General features: G+C 39.0%; 1 protein-coding gene across 1 annotated transcript; it reads right to left on the minus strand.

Moving 5' to 3' along the window:
• Positions 1–328: 328 nt before the first annotated feature.
• si:ch211-129c21.1 (uncharacterized protein LOC563087 homolog) lies at positions 329–16,479 on the minus strand. The gene is made up of 14 exons (XM_063891766.1): positions 16,321–16,479; positions 8,869–9,348; positions 8,211–8,353; positions 7,336–7,398; positions 6,688–6,786; positions 5,062–5,161; positions 4,641–4,751; positions 4,321–4,472; positions 3,913–4,085; positions 3,476–3,632; positions 3,149–3,371; positions 2,768–2,883; positions 2,391–2,601; positions 329–1,761 (listed from the first exon to the last, which is right to left on the minus strand). The coding sequence occupies exons 2-14, from the start codon at positions 8,975–8,977 to the stop codon at positions 1,004–1,006; spliced, it is 2,415 nt and encodes an 804-aa protein (XP_063747836.1). The 5' UTR covers positions 8,978–9,348; positions 16,321–16,479; the 3' UTR covers positions 329–1,003.
• Positions 16,480–23,840: the final 7,361 nt, after the last annotated feature.

Below are 23,840 nucleotides of genomic sequence, written 5' to 3' on the forward strand. Positions count from 1 at the left end.
AAACTGCACTGCTGAATAATTGAGCAGACCCACTTCAACCCTTTCATATTTTACAGTACTGGTTTTAAACGGCTCTGACTGCTATTGTTAATGACAGAGTGTGAAAAACACACACATTCATGCTACTTTCCTGTAATTTAGTTTGGTCTCAGACTCTTTCGACACAAACAGGTCTGAGGTAATGGTGAAGTCAGGTGTGTGTTTTTGTTCATATCATCCCGCCACATGAGTATCTGTTGGAAACATCAAGACAACAAGCGTGCTGGTTCAAAAACATTTTTCAGCTCTGTGAGCAAGTGGGTAATCATTACTGATAGCTAGACACAAAAACAATAGCATTTTTTTATTTTCAACAAGGGCTGCATTTTCCAAAGTTTGACGCCAAAACAAAACGCCGTGTCTCTGATGCAAATTATTGATATTACTGACATATTCCTACATCCCAATGATGATACAACAGTTACTGCAGTGAAATATTCTTGTGTTTTTATTATGGAAGACATATGAGAGGTATGGAGTTCACTGTATCACCTATGACAGGCTATGGTTCAATCATTAACACAACCAAGGGACGTTCAGTTTGTTCTTTGACTGAATGTTGTCTTGAATAAACAGTCCATAAAATGATAACCACCTGGGAATTTAAAGTGTAAGTGCTTGTTCATTGTTGCTGATCCAATTTACAAGACTTTACAAGATCACAGTTATTAAGACTGCTGAACAAATAAATAGTAGTTGAAAAAAAAGCACTCACCTGTACACAATACATTACAGTGTGTATTCACAAGTCAACATTTTACAAAAAAATACATATGTAAAAAAAATAATCCTCTTCAGCTGCCCAGTACAGAAATGATAGACAGTATTGGGAATTGTCGTGGAGAAACAGGACACCAATCAAAAGAATTTCTAATATGGAAACCTTTTCTACAGCAGCACACCTATAGGAAGATAATTAGTACACTGCAGTTACACTCGGACTGATTTCTATACCTCAGCAGAGTCAAATCTCTGACTCATCATTTATGTATCCCAGACCGTCCAGACTTGAAATGTTGGCCATAGGTGTGAAGTGGTGCTCCCCGTTCCCTTTGAAGTCAACAGCAGAGTGATTATTATTGGCACTGCAAGGTCTCCCAGAGTCCGGACCCACGAGCTTAATCTCTGAAGTTCTGCTGGGGATGTGCATGTATTCGGCTGAATGCCTTTTTGCCTCGCTTTCACTGGGGCGCTTCGCAAATTTGAAGCATCCAAAACGTCCCTGATTCCAGATCAAAAATATAACCCCTGTTAGGATGAGACAGAGCAGCGACAGCAGAGCCACGGCCACCTCTAGACCTGTCACTTTGCTGGTGTCACTTTGGTTCTGTGGGGTCAATGGGTCCTCAATGCCCAAGTTAGGCTCCGGTGCAGCAGTATTCACATTGTAAATAGTGGTTGGGGAATTTGTCACCTCATTGCCAGGAGTAGTGCTCTCCCCCACTCGTGCATCAGAGTAGAGCTGCAACTGATAAACCGCCACAGTCCGGTTGTATGGTCTCCCATTGATCAGCTCTACTGAGTCACATGTGTACAGGCCCGCGTCCAACTCTGAGGCCTGCAGGATGAGAAGGCCTCCGCTGTAGATGTAGTATTTTTTGTCGGAGTGAAGTGTTTGGTGAGCGAATCGCCACACGACCTGCGCCAAGTTGGAGTGCAGCTGGCACGGCAGCTGGATGTTGTTTCCCGGAACCAGGGTAAAGTCCACAGCTGCCACTGGATCTAAAAAGAGACACACTTGTTTATGTAAATGTATTTTTATGTGCAGGCTTGGACAGTAACAGATACATAGAAAAGCATAATCAGGATACAAAAAAAAGGTAAATGGATTGCCTTACAGTTACATTAAAGAAATACATAATCAGATTTCAGTCAGACAACTCACGTGTTTCATTAATATGTTTATTAGAAACAGTATATAGTTTGAGTTTGGCGTCTAGGCTCGGGCCTCATCTTCCACATATTAACATAGAACATGGAGTGATGGTTAGATAACTAACCCCCCGATCCTACAGATGGAAGCTGGGGAGCAGCAGCAGCGATGAAGAGGTAGGCGGATCCAACAGCTTAAATAGAGCGCCAGATTAGGAGACTATGTTTGGTTGGTTGCAAGAGGGACGAGGGGCGTTATGTGCGAACGTATCATTGGTGCTCGAGTTGACTGCCTGAACTAACTTGCAGGCTTCGCCCCATTACTGCTACATTTTTATATTACACACATATTTATTATATGGTGCTATAGAAATGCATTTTAAATGAATTGACGACACACATTTGGTCTCATTGTATACTGCTGTTTCATACAAAAAGTCTCCACAGTAATATATGCAAACATAGTGCTGTAAATGTACCTGAAGGTGGACATTGGGAGAGGTCTCCCTCCTTCAGACTCTGTATTGCAGAGAAGGACACGCTGTAGACTGAGCTGCAATACTCGTCAAGCAAGTCCCAGGCACAGTAAGGGTCCCGGGCCAGGATGCAGTCCGCACAAGTCTCATAGCGGCTGCAGTTACTGACCGGCATCTGGATGGCACCAAACTCTGAACCTGCATACAGTTGGCCCTACGTTTGCAACACAGACACACACATCAACAAACAATAAGGTATTTCATCTTTATATCCACTGTAGCCTCTCTACTGCCTGATAGAAGCAATATAGTGACAACATATTTAAATTGAGATATAAATTCAAACTGAAGCTCACTGTAAAACAGGAGTTGAGCGTTACCTTGCTGGATGAGAGGCGCAGGATGTTAATAGGCACTGAGGATTCGTATAGTTGAATTTCCTCAATGATGAACATCTCTCCTTCGTAGTTCACAGCCTTCTGGATGTAACCGTTTTCTATTAGGAAACAAAAAGGATCATCTAAAAACCACATAATAAGTGCATTACGCAAATTACTCATACTCAATGTGTTTCTTAAAGTGTCCCTATCATGCTATTTGGGTTTTTTGTGCATGTAAAACAAATCTTAGATCTCAGGCTTCCTCCAATGCTCAAATACCAATAAATTAAATACGTATAAAAAGGACATCACACAAGAGAAAACGAGAATGTATGTATGTGTAATGAGTTGTGCTTATTTTGCAGTAATCAAATCATTTACCAGTGCCAATGAACATGACTGCATATCTCTGTTCGTCCAGCGCCAACACATTGTCCACTACGATCCGAGTCAGCAAAGCTCCTCTCTTGACCAGAAGCGCCCCCCCCGTCATTGGATGGACAGCCTCGTCCATGAGGGGGCGGTCCCTGATGAACTGGAGGGTTTTGTCAGGAAGGTCCAGAGAGCGATTCATCTCCATTTTACGTGCCACACTATTGATGCACTGGAACACAAAACTTCAATTGAGATTTGTGGGCTTATCATATTTTTCTTGTATGCTTTAATATCCAGAATCACTTAGGCTGGAGAAAAAATCTTTAGACTCACTGCTCCTGGCCTGGGGACTGGCACTTCTCCAGTGTACATCACCCACTTGACGTGAGATGTCTCAACAGCGACAGGTGTCTTAAACTTGCCCTCATTGAAAATATCTCGAATGGCAGACACACTATATGCACATACTGCAGATACCTGGGACAAACCCCTGAAAAAACACAAAATCAGACACATTTAGTCAAGAGCACTGCCACTGGTTGGTTTTATTTACATAACTGGAGATTACTTTTGAGAAGTCATCTTTTAAATGAAAATAAAAACAGCTAAATTTTAAAATAAAAAACTAAAATTAATTCTAAAATATCCTCTATAGTTTGTGTTCACCTTTTTACTCTTTCCCACTAGACTGTCAATTTACTTTCTACCTTGCTGCACATTAACACCCTCCCTCAGCCATCAAACTACAGGATTTGATTGCAAGTACGTACGACTGCGGAGTAAAGACAGCGTAGAAGACGCTCTTTTCCCAGTTGTCATCCTTCAGCAGGAAGACATCCTGGACAATGGGGGGCAGGCTGGGTTCAGGGAGGGAACAATCCAGACGTGCTTTCAGGAACGACGTCCATTTCCTCTGCAGTGTCCGCTGGCCGCCCATATCCCCCTAAACACAGAGAGAGAGGTCACGTGCTGTTCTGCAGATATTCCTCATAAGCACAACACCAAGACCAGGAATCAGACAGCGTGAGGCATTGTTATTACACTTTCTCTTAATGTCTTTGAAAAGGTCTTGCAGAGACTGTGAGTGATTATTCAGTATGTATTTACTTATCCAAACCAACTTTCTCTTTATGTCTTTGAAAATGCAATAGGGTTTTTTATGCAGTATGTTTCTATACCTTGCAGACTCGGGCCACTCGAGACACTGTGACTTTGCTGTAGAAGTCGTACTCCATGGCGTTCTCACTGAAGAACATGTACACCTTGTCATCATCACCATCAGGACTATTGAAACTCTCCCCCACAAAGTCCATGTAGACAAAGTTTGGCTCTGAAATCCCAAATCACAGCATTAGCACAAAAGTTTCCTCAGTAACATCAAAGGATATCTCAAATATAATGCATCATGCATAAGTGTTGCTGCAGCCGATTCCCTCTTAACTATGCACACCATAATATAAAACGTTAAATAACCGTTTTTTGCAGAGCAGGAACTCACCACTGAGCCAGGAGCTCTTAAACTCTGTGCGGAGAGCCAAGTCCGAGCTGCGCAGGACCACTGGCTCAGAGCCCAAGAAGTTGATGGATGTAGCAGAATACAGGTCATTTCCTGTTGGACAGGAAGTAGATGTGAAGGAAAGTTACTAGAAATGCCTTATTTATATTAAGTGGAAATAATATATCATTTATATTTCTGCTAATGGACTGAGAGAACTCATTAGTACACATGTGGAGTGAGCAGGTATCACCTGCCAAGAAATGTGGTGATATTTTTACTTTATTCGATGCTCAGGTCTTGCAGCAATTCAAACGTGCACACAGTTATCTAACTCTGAGCTTTTCTGTTGGTGCACTTTGAACGTTCAGCACTACTCTGTGCTTTGTTCATGTTGGCAGCAAACCCTGACTCAGACACTCACCGACCATGAGGGAGGAGTATCTCTGGAAGGGATCAAAAGGACACTTCCCCTTTCCCTCCTCCTGCTTTCCCTCCAGCTTCAGCTGCCCTTTAACAAACGTCTGTCGGAAACAAAGGGAAGAAAGACTTGTTAAGCGAGAGAGAGAGAGAGAAAGAAAGTAAAACAGTGGCCTTTTATTTCGACAGTAAGACTGAAGTTGTAAAACAAGTTGTCACTAGTGGTTTAGCCTTTAACTATAACTTGCGTATATTTACACTATGGCTCACTATTTTCCAAAGTATACACAAGATAAAACATATTGTTGTATTGATCTCCAACCATCAACTTCAAATGAAATCTTGCAGAGGCTCACTTTTGTTCTTGTAACGTTAAACTTTGATAATCTGTCTTTTCCACCGGTAGACTTAAACATTGGTGCATTCTTATTTATGAACTGCTTTCATCTTTCCTACGGATCTATATCCTACAAAAAATGTATGGGAGGGTTATTGAATTTGAAAAGGGGAATTTAAGTATTCTGCTCTTTAATAAATAATCTAAATCTTCAGGATCCTGGTCTCTCTGGGTGCATTTAAAGGATTTTTAAATTACCACAAGGCAGGCCCGTATGGCTGTAGATGTTTTTGATTGATTGGTCTGACTGGTGAAGAAAGTTGATGTTTTAATATTTTAGTTTTTGTGTCTGGAACATTGTTTTTATTGTACTTGTCCAGAGAATGCACTTTGAATCAGTGTGATTTTGACAGGATTAAAAAGAAACATATTAAGATAGATCATTTCTTGAAGTAAACCGTTATTGTGTTGTGATGCATTCAGTCCTCTGAGATTTGAGTTCCTTGCCAAAATACACTGAATTCATGAGCTACTGGATGTTGTTGAACAATTGAAGCCAACTCATACAATAAACATGCCATTTTATTGGAAACAAGAGGCACATTACAAGAAGGAAATGTACCTTATACCACTTATTTCCGAGATGTGTTGACTCATTGTATTTCGGAAAGGCTGGGAGTTTTGTTAATTTAACACAGCTTACAGTGGCCATTAAAGGAACTGTATATTAGGCCTTTGTCAATATTGGGAACAACAGAGCCGGCCAGCTAACCTATCAGAGCAGACTGGGCTCTGATTTCAGAGAGAGGGAGAAAAGAGGTGCTGCAGCACAGGCAGTATGAAAAAAATCAAAGAGCTTTTTGAAAATACAAACATGAACCTGAAAATAAGCATAATAGGGCCCCTTTAGCATGAAAACACACCTCTATTGACCTTAAAGTTCCCATAAAACAACTAAGAAAGTTCTATTTTACGCCGCATATTAACCTGGGTTTCTGAAAAAACAGTAAGCAAGGGAGTAACTTGATGTGAAATAATGTTAGCCAATAGAAATGGATGTGTATTTTGTCTTTGTTGGGCTGGACACTTGTGTATGTGAGAACTGATGAAATATATGTTAGTTTAAGTGGAGGCACTGAAGCCACTGACAGGTTTATAATCCAAGGAGAAAAGTTTCAAATGATTTGAATGACTCACACAGCCACCACTAATCGTTTATAACAGAGCGCTTGCCTACAGAAACAATGAATAAAATAATCTAAAAACTTGCTCCTTATTCTACAGTTTACTTACCATGTAGTCACAGGTGGGGCTGAAAGCATTCGTGCCACACACATACATCGTAGTGTCATTCACTCTGTGCAGGGTTCGAATGTAGTTACGGCATTCGACCTGCAACACGATCCAGCAGAGAAAATGCCAAGGTCAGAGCTTTGTTAGTTCAGCCGCAAAAACACAAACACGGAACACACACACACACGACACACACACACACACACACACACACACACACACACACGACACACACACACACACACACACACACACACACACACACACACACACACACACACACACACACACACACACACACACACACACACACACACACACACACACACACACACACACACACACACACACACACAATGGCTGTTTGGGGTCAAGCTGGTGACCAAAAGTTCAAGGCTGTACATGCATTTTCTTCTGGTGCCTTTTTTGGACATTCAGTATCAAGCTATAAGCAAAGCACTTCAAAGAGGGTTGTGCGTCAAGACTTGAAAAGGAAAAAAGATCCCCATATCAATGATTTACAAATGCACAGAGATAAACTACACAGGGGAGTAAACAGCTTTAAGTCAACAGCCATCCTTTAAGGCTTTTACCATTAACCTACAAAAGCAAATGCATTGCAAGCTCTGTTTCGTAAATTACACAAACCTCAGCATGTTTTCCTTTGTATGTGCACTCCCTCTGTTTCTCCTCCGTAACTCGCCAGTACACCTGCATCAACAGAGGGAAAGTCTTTCTTCAAAGCACACAGGAATGGTGTCGCAGCTGACCCACTGCACAGCATGGAGGTGCAGCATGTTTACCATCACACATATGATTGTTGATCTAATGTCAAGACCAGTCTGCACACTCTAGAGGGGAATACCTGCAGGCTGGGACACCTATCCTTCTTCAGTTGTAACTGTTAGCTGTGTGACTACAATTATAAATCAACAGACCACTGTCTACAGTTCAAAAGGACCATTATTCTTCCAAATTCTCATGTAAATGTGCACGGGGTAAATAGACAACAGTGTTGAACTAGCTGTTGAAAGGAGTGCAGTTCATTACACAACCTAATGTGTTTCTTTAAGCATATCGTCAGCCAAAAACACTCCCTAAATAATCAAGGAGGGCAGATAAAGATACATAACTTACTAGGGGCGTGAACTGATTATGACATTTTTCTAACCATGACCTTATGAACTGTTGTCTTGTGAATCACTGGATACTTTCACTATGTCAGTGTCCAAAAGTCCTTCATGTCCGACATTGCTGGAAAAATTGTTCAACTGAATAGCTCATACACCTCTGATATGGGGTCATCCCCCCTTAAAACATCATAATTGTTCAATTAATAAATAAATCCTACCTATTTATAGTATAGTATATGGTAATATACCACTGTTCTGCAGGCCAGTGTGTGTTCATCAGTGATCTTTGTTTGTAACAGCTTCAAACAGAATAAAGCTGAGCATAACAGCGCAGACCTGCACATTTGGTTAACAGTTTTGTTATTTATGAATCTCCTCTCATGTTCTCACCACAGCCTTTCTGACAGAAATGTTGTTGATGTCCAGAGCATATACAGCCTCTCTGGCCCCCAGCAGCAGCACACCCAGGTCGTCTCTCATTAGCATAGTAGTGTAGTTGAAGATCCCCTCTTCTCTGAACAACTTCAGCTTGTCTAAAAAAGGAGGAGAGCATCCGCATTACTTTCTATATTTCAGCTGCTGTGACTTTGCTGTGTAGTTGGAGAAAATGCTCCCACAGCAAGAAACAAAATGCTAATTCAGTGAAATTTTATAAGCTTTTCTCAGCCTGCACAAAAACTAAGTAGTTAAAGGGATGGTTCCAACAGTTTGAAGCGGGGTTGTATGGGGTACTGATCCATATTACCTACAGTTTTCAAAAATTTGACTGATATTTTTTGCTGCTGGCCCATCCACAGATGATTGCTTAGCAGCTCTTGTCTCCAAACTGGGAGCATGTAAGTAATACACTGAAAATGATGATGTGCTTCATACCACTCCAAAACAGCCCAACAATCCATTGCAGTTGCAGTTCCTGTTCATTAATCATGGTTAAAATATAGATATATGTCCTTAAATTCAGAACATTTTCTGGTCAAGCCCATGAGTAAACCTTATAGAAACATCATAGAAATCATCATTGCTGTGATATTGAGGATCTGTCACTTACTCTCGTAGGGGACAGTCTTTCGTGGGACACAGTATCGAGTGTCGATTGCATTAACTGAAACATGCAGCATCAATCCACAGACGATGCTCAAAGCTGAGAGAAGAGACATGGCTCAGAGTCCAGGTGTGTTTAAGTGTGGAAGAGCTGCACCGTCCAGCTCTGCCACCAAAGCACTGGATCAGACACAAAACATGGTCCACCGTCTCAGTCCAGATGTTGCTACACTGTGGTGATGTTACAGTCCTAGACATATGCCGCTCGGGCACAAGGCTTCCTCTAAAGGCAGTTCACAGTATGTGTAACCAGGCCTGCACAGCGCAGCTCGGCTCAGTTTGAAGTCGGCGATTATCTATGTCGGTGTTAGCCTCCAGCGCAGTGCTAATGAGCTGCTAGTGTCCTCTCTGGATGGAGGAACAGAAGCCATGCTGCCCAGCTACTGGTGAAGGATGCTGGAGGAGATCATCTTAATGGTGCCCACCTCTAGGAAAGATATGAAAACATCCAGGGATTAAATAATTAAAGAGACCCATAACGTGAAAAGACTGGAGATTATGTACAAAAGAGGAAAATTGCATTGATATAGTCTACTTCAAGAATGAAAATGGTGTCTGGTTAACCTTTTAAACCTTATTCTATTTCATCTGCTGTATACTCATTCACTGATAACATTTAGTTTCCCATGTTTTCAACGTTGCTGCACTGCAGGCAAGCTACTAATACTTTCACCCTGGAAAGGATGAACAACAGAAAAGCTACCCCAGAGAGAAATCTTGCAAACTAATTGTTTCAAATTGTACATGTTACACTACTTTATAACTAAATGTTCAACAAAAAAGTGACATGGCAGCTCAGCATGAAACACAATTCAGTTCATTTCCAAAAGTGTGCATTCGTTCAAAGGTCATACATACACAAAACATAAAAAAGCATACTAATAAAATCATCAAATCGATAATCTATGCAGTGAATATACAATATGCAGGAATACGATGAAGATAGCCATTTACCAATTGAGCAGTCACCAAAGGAAAAGTTGCCTCTTAAAAAGGGGAACATCTGCCATTTAGCATCACAGTTTATTAAGATATGGACAAACAAAGAGACATATTAAAACCAGAATGATCAAATCAACCAAGAACATCTTTACATTGAATTGTTTGTGGCCAAAAACACTGGATTTTATTTTATGTACCAATGCAAAAAATCCTTTGATTAAACTGCCTTCCTGCAAAAGGCCTTTAAAACTCCAATCTTGTATCAGAATATTACAGTAACAAAGACAGCATTCCAAACAGGGACAAGTATAACCTTGTTACAACAGAGAAGTAAAGCTCCTCTTACAGTCATAATAACTATGAAAAGTCATCTCTGTTAACTTCAGAGAGGAAACTGATGTCAAGTGATTTCTGCCAGGCTGCCCACCGACCCCCACTCCCACTTCCTCCTGCACTCTTCCTGTCTTCCTCCCCGATAAGAAGCTGCTTCCTCTGGGCTCAACGGGGTTCACACAGCAGAGGGGATCCATTCAGGTTTGGGCATGCACGCAGATCACAGTAATTCACACTTAAAGTGCTGCATCCCTACCCTGTGAATTATGATAAATTGAGACTTACCACTTCTTTGGCGAATGTCTTTCTGTTTTGACTAACTGAGCGGTAGAGCCTCATTCAAAATTCATCAAGGCACACAAAGCATACTTAAGCGCACAGACTTGCAGGTAAAAAGCTAAACTCTTTTTGTGGTGCCCACTGCTCAAAAAGCAGCCCTGGAACTCAGCTGCTTTGCAAGCTTTGTTTAGATTCGTAACTTGCTGGAAAAATACAGCACCTTTCACAGAGATGCATCCTTTGAGATGCACACCACAGAGTTCTCGGCTGTTGACAGAAACCAAAATGACAGCAACCAAATTTCCTCCAGAGAGACAGCCAAGAGCTCGCTCCCTTGTGCCTTTAAACAACCTTGTTTTTGAATGTGCGTTTTGCAGCAAACTTTCATGCTCCCACTTTGTTGTTACTTGACACACCGCGAGACGAGCTGCTGCTTGTATACGATTGCGCATATGTTGTCAGAGCGCAGAAGTCTTGCATGCTTTGCCCCTCAGGCTGAGAGGGGATTGGGGCTGTAGGTTGAGCGCCACAGTTGAATGTAATGACTGCAGGTTGTTTTTCCCAGCGTTTGACAGATTCTTCCAAACCGTGCAGACAGGCAGGTATGGCAAAAACAATAGAAGACAAGCAGCAGTTGTCACGTTCCTTCCTTTTTTAACCAGTCACACTCCAAAACTGACATGTGCATGTACACCTGTGTGTGTGTGTGTGTGTTTTGGGTGTTGGGGGATGCACATCTGAGGGTATTAGACACCAGTTGCGTGAAGCATATGTTGTTATAAACGAAATGATGTCTCTAAGGGGATTTAATAAAATCCAGCAGTGGCTCAGTAAGTAGGTGCTTGGACTGGGAATCGTAGGGTTGCCGGTTCAAGTCCCCGAACTGACTTGAAATATGGAAAGTGGACTGCTACTTGGAGAGATCCCATTTCACCTCCTAGGCCCTGCTGTGGTGCCCTTGAGCAAGGCACCGGACACCTCCAATCCCCCCTCCCCATTGCTCCCCGGGCACTGCACGATAGCTGCCCCCTGCTCCTAGTACTAGGATGGGTTAAATGCAGAGGACCAATTTCACTGTGTGTGCTCTGCTGTGTGCATGTATGTGACAAATAAAGAGGGTTTCATCCTCCTATTCTATCTAAAAGTACAGTCTTTTATTGGAATGAGATTTCAGACACTCAAAGTAAGCTTAAATAAAACACCACACTTACATATTCTCGCCTCACAATGTAAATGTTTCATGGTTAACATATAGCTAACACATCCAGTAGACCCTGAACAACATCGCCATTCATTCAGTCATGTGTCTGGCCACCTGACAAACATAGGACAAATATTTACTCTTCTTTACTGTAGGTATGTTAAGGCCGACTCAACAGGGAAAAAATGTGTCTCTTTATCTGCTTAATGCTCCACTATCTTCTCCAGCTAGTTGATAACTTTGTCTGTCCGTCATTTGGTGCTGGACAGGAGGCTAGAGACACAGTTTAGCAGAGCTTTATTAACTGAAAAAGCTCGGCCTATATTCGAGGTTTCTGAGAGCAAGAATTTGGGGGCCATAAAACCAAAACAATTAGCTTAAAGAAGCTCAAACTTCCCATACAGAGGGCGGAATTTGCACAGCTCTGTGTGTTGGTTTGTCAGCTGTTGTATTGCACACCACGTTTATAAAAAGCTGATTTTTATGATTTCCATGTAATAAATATAAATGTTGGATGAAGGTAACTTTATAGACTGTCAGATAATGATCTATATTTATGTCTCCATTTCCTCCACCTTTGCTACTACTTTGTTGTTTTTCACTTCATCAGGGAAGAAGGATACATAAGATTATTGGCAAAATGTATTTACTAATGGCACCCTACCTTTAATATCTGCACATGTGATGGCAAGCTATAATGTTGTTTATGGCCCTTTATTAGCCACACTCCTTTATTTATACAAGTTAGTCATTCAGAACAGCTTGGGGAATGTTTCATGTTGTGTGCAACCGCTTATTATCTGATTAATTTTTTATTACTTATCATCTACTGCTCTTGTGCAACATAACTTTTGTACAGTTTACTATTGTTATGACTTGTGGCTGCCTCACTTACTTTATATATTAACATACTTTTATAATGCTGCTACTTATCCTTCCAAATAGACATGTACATATGTTTAACACATACATAATTATCAGTATCTGTATGAATCTAAACACCTTTTTTACATTTATACTGTTTTTACACATCTTTCTACTTTTTCTCCTTTTATTTCTTTATATTAATTATGATTATTATTATTATATATTGTTTTTATTCTATTTTTTTTACCATGAATGTCTACTTATTTCATTTTATTAACCCATACTTCCCTCTTTATATATACTTTAGCCCACTTATTGTATTTGCCTTTTTACCCCCACTGTTCCTTCGCTGTAACTGTAAGTACATTTTCCTCGCTGAAGGAGGAATAAAGGATTTCTAATTCTGATTCTGAAATTAACTGTTGAAATGTATCATTTCTGTTTTCTACGTGAGTGTAAGTTAGAAACCAAAACTATAATAAACCAACCTCAAACAAGATGTGAACTACGTTGAGGCAGAGGGCATGTTGTGAAAGACTGTTGTTAATGCCAGTCAAGCATTATGTTTATAAGGATGAAAGCTGTTTCCTGTACAGCCAGCAAAACCTGTAAAGCTAATTCCCTGCACTGTGACAAACATATAATAATGTAAAATGGGAATATCTTTGCATGTTGTTTGTGTGAAACGTAGTAGTACCTGCATGTAGAAACATTGTCATCATGCCATTTGAGTCAACGTCAGGGAAGATAAGCTTCAACAAATCCAGAACAAACACCAAGAGTGTGACTAAAATAGTTTTTTACATCTCCAGAGATGCAAATGTGAAAATGCATCTCCCACATACACCTTTACGCCAAGCAGAAATCCCTGAAAGGTTAGCACAGTGGGTTTCTTCTCATCAACTGTGGGTTCAAAGGCTGCTCATGAACTTGTACAATACGTAGAAGAAACCCTGCAGCAGTATCTCCAAACACTCCAACCACTTGAAGCATATGGATATTAATAGCAGCACAGTATCTACGGCATGGTGGATTCTTACTATGACTGTGTGCAGTAAACAAGGTAAAATCTCCATAAAGCAGTGTGTGAAACGTGCACAGACAGGCACACTGTTATCATCACAGTGACTCATAACAAATCCTAAAAAAGTGAAGAGTCAAACAGCTGGAGAGAGCCGTGGCTGCGTAGACCCAGGCTCACCTGATTGTCTTCATTTGTGTGTGAAAATGGGCGAGGCTTTCTCTGGCTGTAACTGATTCACCTTAATGACTGAGATTGTTCAACACTTGTTGGCAGTGTGTGTGTGTTTTCCAACATATGCCGAGTGGCTCACTGGCAGAGATATTCCATCACATGGGCCTAAACAGGAAACCGGTTGTGGGAGGCTGCTCACCTCTGACTCTCCTTGTGTCGCAGACTCACTGGAAAACACACCCCGGTTCAGCAGCGGGTTATGTTTTTGCAAACTCAGATGGACTAAAACAAAACCATTGTTTTTATGATAATGACTAGCCACCTTTTGTTTTGAGGTGCAGGAGAGTTGTAATTAAGTGAAAAACAATACTTCAGAAAACATGTTGTACAGTCTTCAAGCATGTCACCACACGCATCATTAAAATAAAGGAGCAAACTAGAAAATTGAAAATGCAACATGTTCACACATACTGCTCTTACAAATCACTTGTCATTGATGAGACAAGTCTGGTTAACTGTAAAGTGCACGGTTGAACGCATACATACACACAGAGAAACACACACCTAGGCAAGTCCCAGCAGGTTGTGGGGCACAAAAGGAAAATATGAACACCCGAACATCTCCACCTGCTCTACCTGTGTTGTGTGACAAGCTTGCTGACAGACGGGAACACCCAAGAAAAACAAAATGTGCATTCGGTTTGGATTCTAAATTGAATTGCAGAGAACTGATTTATTAACTCTGTTGTTTTATCAAACTTGAGAAAGTATATACCACGGTTGCACCATTTCAATTTGGATTCTTTTTCTTCATTGTACGGTTTTTAAAAGTCAGAAAATGGTAAAAAGCTATCTCAATAATTTCCTCAAGCTCAGGTTGACATCCTCAGATGATTTGTTTTGTCTAAAGAAAAATAGTCATTTAGAGAATAAAGAAGAGCACACAATCCCCACAATGGAGAAGCAGGATCAAAGGAATGATTGATATTTTAGTTTGAACCAAAAACAGCTACTGGCAGATCATTTTATATTCTAGTCATTACAATGCATGTATTCAGGCAAATTGGTATAAAATTGGAAAGACCATTATGGAAGTGTGGGATGTACAGCTATCGAAAAACAATCTTAAAGAATAATATGCTGCTTTATACAACCATTGCTTTTTCCTGCAGTGGCTCTAAGTGAAGGCAGTAACGCTGCTGTCATAAGTTGACTGATTGATAAGTTAATTGCGTATTTTGACGGCCAGTTTTTCATTAAAGTCATTTTTCAAGCAAACGTGGCAGAGAACGCTGTTTTCAGCCTCTCATCTTTAGAGATTTCCTGATTCCTCATAGGTATCATATTAAATTCAATATCTTTGGGTCTTGGACCTTCAAGACAAGACATTTAAAGACACCTCCTTGGACTGTGATGGAGATTTTTCAGATTACATTTTTTATATTTTATAGACAAAACGATCAATCTAGAAAATAAGCTGCAAATAAAATCGATGATGAAAATAATCACGAGTTGCAGCCCTAGAAGACAGCAGAAACACACTGGTTTATATGTTACATGTGTTTCAGTGATGCTGGGATTTGAATAAACGGTTTAATTTGTGTGGTAACCCTTTGGATACTATTGGCACGCAAACTGCTGTGTTTCTGGCATGTAATCCAACATACAACAGAGGTTCACACTTAGTTTTGGGAACCGTTTTAGTGAAAACACTGAATATTAGGTGCAGCAAATGTGCTTTTCTCTAGCTTTTGGAGGCATTTGATGACCTGTAATAAATTGGTGTGCACATGCAGGGAAACACAAAGGAAACCAATGAGTTACAGGGTGTTTTCATATGTACAGTCCTGCTTTGACACCCAGTGACCCCACTGAGTTGCAGCAGCTAAAATTGGGCAATCCCCAGAGCCAGTGCACTGACAGCAGTTGGTATATCCTCTGCTCCCTCAGCCACACTCATGTATCATTAATTCTCACCATGAATAAAACTGTGCACCCCCTTCAATATCATGTTACCACACAGCAGAATTTATTTACACATCAAACACAGTCTTATTAAGCTTAGCTGTGGTGAATTATTAATGAAGCTGTAGAGAATCGTAGCTGTTTATGTAGAGGAAATGCAAATTATTACTCACAAAATTGAAAGCTTGGCTATTTCTACAAGCGGTTTATGTTTGAGAAGATATTTATATTATAAATTAATTGGTTTCATTGTTTTGAAATGGAAAAAAATAAGCTTTAAAAACACAATTTGGCTTAAAGCCCTACCCCTCAGGATTTACCCGCTGCTTTGACACTTTCCCAGCGACACTATACAAGTTCCCTCGCTGTCTGAGGTGGGAAGTGTTTCTGCCCGTCAGCTTAAACGAATATCCTACTACTGCTTCAGTCTGGCTCTCGGCTGCTATAATTAGATATATCCTATAATCTTAGATAAGACAGAGAACTAACAGTGTGTGCGCCTCTTAACCCCACAGGTGGCCGATCCAATTCCCACAAGCTCCGTGGAAACATAATAATCTGTGGAGGAAAAAAACAACCTGCGCACAAACAAAGCAAAAGGACAGCTTCAGACTCACCATGAGTTGTGATAATGAAGATCTACATCAGAAACTGTTTTCTTGTTTGTATCCTGCTCGACGCTCCCTGACCCAGGTGTATCGTCCACCACACATCTGACTCCTGCAGATTCTAGCAGCTCTCAGAGGCAGGCAGCGCCTGGTCACGTGACTTCTGATTTCACCTTTCCTCAAAGTGTCAGCCAATCAGCTGTAACCGCAAAGTAATCATATATACATATTTATTTTTAATTTGGACTACTTGTGCTCTATTTTTCAGATGTTACTGTAATCTCATTTTTTAGGGGAACAGAAATCTGGAAGGGCTTTTCATACATAACAAAACTCTACACCTTAATGGATTGTTGAAAATCATTTGACCAGAATTTGAAACCTCCTTTTCATATTCACATGTTCCTTTCTCTCTTTTTTTGTAATATTTGTAATATATCTTGTTGTTAAAGTTGCCATTGTTACTGAATTCAAGCTATAAAATGTGTGTGTATAACATCGTGATTTTAACATCCTGATAACCATACTACCAAAGCCTACTAAGCTATATATTTATGCATTACTAATATGTTTCATGTATAATATATAACAAGCAGCATGCAGGTCTTTAAACATTGGGGCCTTTCTTTTTCTTTTTGATTGCTTCTGTTCTTTGTTTTGTTTTTTATGTATGACTGTAATCACATTTAAACGCTAAATAAACCTGTTATATAATGACTCCACCAAATGTAATAAAGCCCACTAACATTTGAGCAAAAAGCATGTGAATCATTTTTAAAAAATACTGTGCTTTGCAAATAATACCAGAATAACAATTTGCAATTGTTGCTTATCTTACAAAGTCTACTGTTGACACCACACTCGCATATTATGAGGGCTTGGAAGAAACAAAGAATATGTTTAATTTACCTATTAACATTCTTACCTATCTTCTGCCATCTAGTGGCTCATAATAGCTATCTTAAAGAAAATATCTGAAAGGAAATCAAATCAAATATTATACTATCTTAATTGTTTTATTTTTTATGTTTATTAATCCCATGTTGAAATGCAAAATCAAACGGTGATAATGACAGGATCAGATACCCTATCAATTGTATATACTAACATTCAAAGTTATAAAACACAGTGATAAAAACTGCCCTTCAATATCTTTACATTTGAAAATAAACTGTAACAAAAAGAAAACTGTTCATAAAAAACATTAACATGTCACTCCCATCTCCACAATGTATACTTAAAAAAGCTATTTGCCTCTTTGTGCTTATAAACTATACAAAGGCTGCTGTTTGCAACAACCTAATATTATCAGGAGTTTAAATAAAAATAATAACAGTAAATTAACAGCATCCACCTTCTGCCATCTAGTGGCTCCTATTAGCTGTTCATCAGACACACCTGAGAAGAAAATGCTTTTACATACACATTTCAAGTTTAAAGGAAAAGCGTGCACCACAACATGTAACATACAATGTAAAACATAAACATAACTCCAGTATATACAGCTGTATGGCTAAATACGATAAGTTGATTTGATGAATTAAGGTCAACGACTTCTTTACGGTTTGCATCTCCGTCTGTCTTCATGGTGCTTCCGGCCTGGACTCGGGTCTCGGAGGTTTTGAGTTGAAGAAGCCTTCTTCAGGTCGTCCACCGGGACCCCGGGCCGAGGGGAAGGCTGTTTTTTGGGCACAGGATGAGTGTTTGCATAGATTGGATCTTCTCCTGTATCAAGAGAAGCAAAAGCAGGATGAATTACAATTACAAATTACAATATTACAAATTTGGGTGAAAAATAATGTCAGACATCTTCATTGCAGAACAGAGTTAACAGGAATTGTGGTTTTTATGTTTGACTGATTTAGATTTGTTTAGATTCACTCCTGGATGAATGTCCCACAGAGTATATGTGGTGTGTACCTCCTCAATGGGAGGAGATGAAGGTCAAAGAAAAGTAACTTTACCAGCATTGAACATTTGGTATGAAGAGAGGAGAACGTTATTCCGTCTAAAAACACATTGACCCCCTGGTAAATTGGCATATTTTTTTGCAATAAATAGTAAATAAAGCAAATAACAGCTGATTATACAGACATGTCATTATATAGACAATGATGTCCTCAAATCAAATTCTGTCATTTTCCTGGTTATTAGTTTTATTTCATTTCTATTTATAAATGTTGCATCATGTTATCTACTCGAGTGTCCAGCCTATAACACCATCTTATGGTTAACAGTTTCAGTTTGACTTTTGTTGTTTTTAACCCTACAACTGTGGCCGTGTGCAACTTTCAAGTCCCCCTTTTCACTTGCAAGAAGTAAAATTATGTAAGATACACAATAAAATACTATCTTATTACAGAGGTTTTCTGTAAATACGACCTTTTGCTGTCCTGCTTGCATAACTGCTTATAAGGGGGAAAAAGGGTTGTAGGTGGGGGTGTTTATCTGTAGGAAGTCGCCTCTGTCCTACTTCTTACTGCTCCATCCTGTGTTGCATAACATCACTTTTAAGTTTACTTACTGACACATCTTTAATCGCTTTGTCGTGCACCAGCATTAACTAAGAAGGTAAAAACTCTCTGATCGTGGTTATGCAACGTTTGCTGATGAGTTACACCTGTAAGCAATATAATGTTGTCACCTAACAAATGTGACAATATGTAATTATGTTACAAGGTAATTCAATCTCAAAAGTTGGCTACTCCCAATTCTTTTGGCATCCTGAAATGTTTTATTTGAATACAAATCTTCAAAAACATTCAGGTACTGGTTAATACATGTATATAGCCAAAGCATACTAAACACAACTCGTATTTATTTATTTGTATCTGCCGACAAATTCATTGAATAATCGGAATAAAGAGATTTTGCTCATTTTCAGCTTCATATTTTTACTCATTCTTCGTTGTGTTGAAACTCCATCTCGAGGACTTTGTGATTTTGGTCTTTGTAGACCATTTAGAAGCACGAAAATCTATTTCACACACTACAGGAAAAGGAAACCCCCAAAAAGCAAAATAGGGCCTGTTGAACTTTATTAATAACGGTTTGAACGATTAATCAATCAACAAAATAGTTGCTTTTTGTCGAGCAATTAATATAACATAATATAATAATATATATATATATACAGCTCCGGAAAAAAATTAAGAGACCACTCCAAATCTTACTTAAATCTTTATCTCTACATGTATGGCAGCCAGTCCAGTGTCTGTTGAATTCCAACACAGAGAAAATTTGACAGTAGTTTATAGAATACAATAATAAAATAAAAAATCATTTAACTCAAAGACATACCTATAAATAATAAAACAAGAGAAAATGATAATGCTGAAGTGGTCTCATATATATAATCATAATTGTAATGGTTAATAGTTTGAGCCCTGTGAAAATCATTTGAGGATTGACATGAGAAACACAGTGGTTGTCGTCATTTGACACTTTTGGTTCTGGAAATTGAGACTTCAATGTTCAAAAGAAACATCTACAAAACAAATTCTTTGGTAAAATCTAAATGTTTTTGTTCGTGAGTTATAATTCTCAGGTAAATTGTCTATACATGGCAAAGCAGCAGAAGTGGTGGGTGGTGCGGTGTGGGAATTTTTCAGCTTTGCTTATTTCTTTTCTTCATATATCTGATATTTTCTCAGTATCGGTCAGTCGGCTGTGACCAAATCTCACCTTTTTCTTTGTGACACTGAGCTCTGCCTGCAAAATAACTTCTGCCTTTCAAGACTGTGGTCTGTTCTACAAACTAAAATCTTTGTGCATGTTAAACCACACAGCAGGCTGTCTCGTTTGTCCTACATGGATGGTTTACACTGTCACACTGAAACCAAACCAAACAAACCACTTGCTTACTCAGTTTGCATCCACCGGCCATGAGATATATACTTGCTGTCACATGAAGAGTGCTTCCTCTCTGTCTTTTGTTCTCTCACTCAGACATAAGCTAAGACATTTCTCTCATCATCAATCACATTTAATTTAGAGCATCTTGGAAGTGACTGATGTTGCCTGTGACAGCGTTTATTTCTTGGTTTCTTGACCTCTTTTTGTCAGCACAGGCTTTATCATGTGCAGCCTCTACTGCCTACATATTTGATCTACAATCTGTAGATGTTAGCTGTATTTAGATCACATCTTTCAAACTCTGTGGGCCAAGTTTAAGTTCCAAAAACCTGAGGCCACCGTTGTATAAATGTATAAACCTGCATCAATAGGTGTCTGTAAATAGGCCAAAGTATGTGGCTAGATAGCATGACAACATGAGTCATATTAGAGTCTGTGAAACAACCTGCATGTGAGATCTGCTTGACTGCAAAGTTCATTTGTAATTTTTATGTACAGATGATTACCTTATGTGTCTACAGGCTAGGCTGTATGGAGCATCTAAACTACATTATTATTGACCATTTAATTTTTTTCTCACACAACCATTGACTTAATTAACATGAGCCCTTGAGTCCATCATGAAAATGTGCCAGATATAGCTACAGCAGGAACCCTGGCAGGTTGATGACATTAAACGAAAGCATGAGAGTGAACTGAAACATAAAGAGAATGAACATAAGAACTAAATTCTGATCCTGAAAAAGCGCATGAGCACAATTTTAGCACTTAAACAAAGAAAAAAACACCCAAGCATAGGCACAGGCAAAAACATATCAGCAATAAATCCACATGTGCCGATTTAAAAGCGCTGTTATACAAACCCATTAACACACAACAGACACAGATGCAGATACAAAAGCTAAGATAAAGACAAATAGTCACAGACAATTAGAAAAACAATGATAAAACCCTACTCCATTTTGCCTGACAGGAAAAGTCTAACTGGGCAAAGATACTCTTTTTGAAATGTGTTTTACATGGTATTACTATTATTACTACAATGGAAGCAGCTCTAATTTCTGAGCAAATGTGATCATGTTTACCCAGTTTAAAAAACCATATTCAGTTAAATGAATTAAAGACTGTCAATAAACAACGTGCGTCTGAACCTTCTTGTGACTCTCATTGCGCAGTGCATGAGGCTTTTAGTGAATTTGAGTTTGACATCACTGGTACATGATCATATATTAAAAAAGAAGACGGGTACCTCTGCTTCTGCGATTTCTTCTCCTCAGCAAAAAACACACGACTAGCAGGACGATCAGATGAAAGAAGAAACCGCCAACGAGATCCACATCCACAGGTCCATGAGAGGGAACTTGGTGGGCACAGGGTCTGCAAGAGAAAAACATTTTGTCATGATATGTGATCACAATCATGTCAACCTATCTATTGTATCTAAGTGTGTGGAGTAGGCCGTTGTGAACACACGATGAATCCTAATAATAGAGCGTTAGTGCATCTGTGAACACAGCTAAGAGTTGTTCTTGTTTCTAAGCACACATCTCAAGAAATTTGGAACATTTCTGGATTTTTTTTTAGTCTTAATGCACGTACTTAACAAAAATTGTATAAAATAAAAGACAAAAATACATAGTACATGATAAGAAAGTATGATAAGAAAAGTATAATGTATCTGCAAACGTGTTAAATGTCAAAGACATCCTCACACTACTTTATGTGGATGACAATTAATTATCACAATTGTAGTGTTTTCGCTTCAATAGTAAAAAAAAAGTATGAATTTGGACATTTGAAATTTGACTTATCATACTTAATATAGTGTTTGAGCACAAAGGGTTACAAGTCACGATCACATTGGTCAATGTAAAAGAATAAGGCTGATATCATTTCCTTTACAGATAACTCTCTTTAAAGCATGCATCTGTGAAGTGACAAGTGTAAATGTATGAACCACAAAATAACTGTGAGTGCAGAATTTCACACATCCCAGAATAAAGTTGAACTCACACTTCATGTCTCATAACTTTAAGATGCACTCATCAGTTCCGCAGAGTAATGGTCATCACAACAGTAAAGGTTTACCATCGTAACAGCTCAGGTTTTGCTGGGAATTAAAAAAGCACGCTGCATTTTCTTTACCAGAGCTATAGGTAAATACAGGGTTGGGTAGTAACAGTTGACCTGGGGACACAATATTAGTAACTATAATCTGCCTGGATTGCATTTGAAAATGCTACTTACTAGCTGCTTTTCGGATTTAGATTATTAATAAAAAATATAAATCAAATAACCATTATCATATATTACTATTGGTTAAGCATCCCAGTATTATATAAGGTTATTCAAATAAACCACACGTGTATACTAAGTGTAGTATGTTAAGGCATGATATGTTATATAAACCCATTTAAATTCTATAAAGAGGATAAAAAAACATTGTTTGTAAGACTTGGTCGTTCTGAATGCAACCATTTTTTAAAATAAAGTCCCGTATTTTTTATGCTTTTACACACAAAATTGTTTGGATTAGATTCAAATCTTTTTTATAATCCAATCCAACGAAAGTTACTTGTTACAAAAATTGCCTATTTATATTCAGGAACCGACCGCATTGCAAAGTTATCTGACCCAACCCTGCGTACACACACCCATGCACACACAAAAACCAGTAGACATACACACGTTGATGCATGCACACAAACCTTGTTTACCCGTATTTTTGGACAGTGACGGGTATGTTGTGTGTTCCTTGCTCTTCACTGCCACGGAGAAAAGGAAATTATACTTTCATTTAGTTAAAGCAAGCTAGAACATTTCCCTTAATTTCAGCTTTAAGGCAACACTTTACTTTAGGTACCTCTATTGAGCATTTATAAGCAGCACGTTAACATGTTGTGAAAGCCACTACAGTGTGGTGTTTATTAACAATTATAACTCCTGCTGTTGGCACCAATATAATAATAATACATTTTATTTAGGGGCACCTTTCATTACAGCCAAGGACACCTAGTCGGGTGTATGAACAGATAATGAAAAACGGTTTGAATAATATAAAATGGGGTGAGAAGATTTTATAATTGCAAATTTCCTTATTCTGCATGTTCAAATTACAGTCTGTTCTAAATAATTATTAAATGTTTGTATACTGTTCATACATGTTGAATAGGGGGACTTAAAGTAAAGTGTCACCAGCTTTATCATTAAGAAATTATACTTACTAATATTTAATTTTGTTCCGTTGGTTTTATAATGGGTCAAAGTGGGAATCTCGTCGGTGAAATTGCAAAAGTACCATCCGGTGTCATTCTCTGTTGCATTTATTATAGTATATTTGTTTTTTTCAGTGTTCGGCTTTGTCTTGTTGGACACCACGGTGGAGGACTTTGCAGAATTATTGGAGATGTCGTTTGGTAATGTGCGTGCTTTATCCAATGAAGGTCCAGTGGGATTAAAGTACCAGTTCACCCGAAATCTCTCGTGTTTCTCTTTCAGCTCAATGCAGAGTAAAGTCACAGACGAACCAAAAGGAACTTCCTCTGTCCTTTGTGTTTGAAGAATCACATCTTTACCTGATACCACCAGGGCTGCCACTGTAAAGAGATAGATAGATAGATAGATAGATAGATAGATAGATAGATAGATAGATAGATAGATAGATAGATAGATAG

This window comes from Eleginops maclovinus, chromosome 9, assembly GCF_036324505.1.
Source record: "Eleginops maclovinus isolate JMC-PN-2008 ecotype Puerto Natales chromosome 9, JC_Emac_rtc_rv5, whole genome shotgun sequence".
Lineage (NCBI taxonomy): Eukaryota > Metazoa > Chordata > Actinopteri > Perciformes > Eleginopidae > Eleginops > Eleginops maclovinus.

Coding starts and splice junctions, on each gene's coding strand:
- si:ch211-129c21.1 (XM_063891766.1), bottom strand. CDS start 8,977: ATGTCTCTTCTCTCAGCTTTGAGCATCGTCTGTGGATTGATGCTGCAT. Junction 4,086..4,320: donor GAGTGGCCCGAGTCTGCAAG/GTATAGAAACAT, acceptor CTCTGTGTTTAG/GGGGATATGGGCGGCCAGCG. Junction 3,633..3,912: donor GCTGTCTTTACTCCGCAGTC/GTACGTACTTGC, acceptor GTGTTTTTTCAG/GGGTTTGTCCCAGGTATCTG.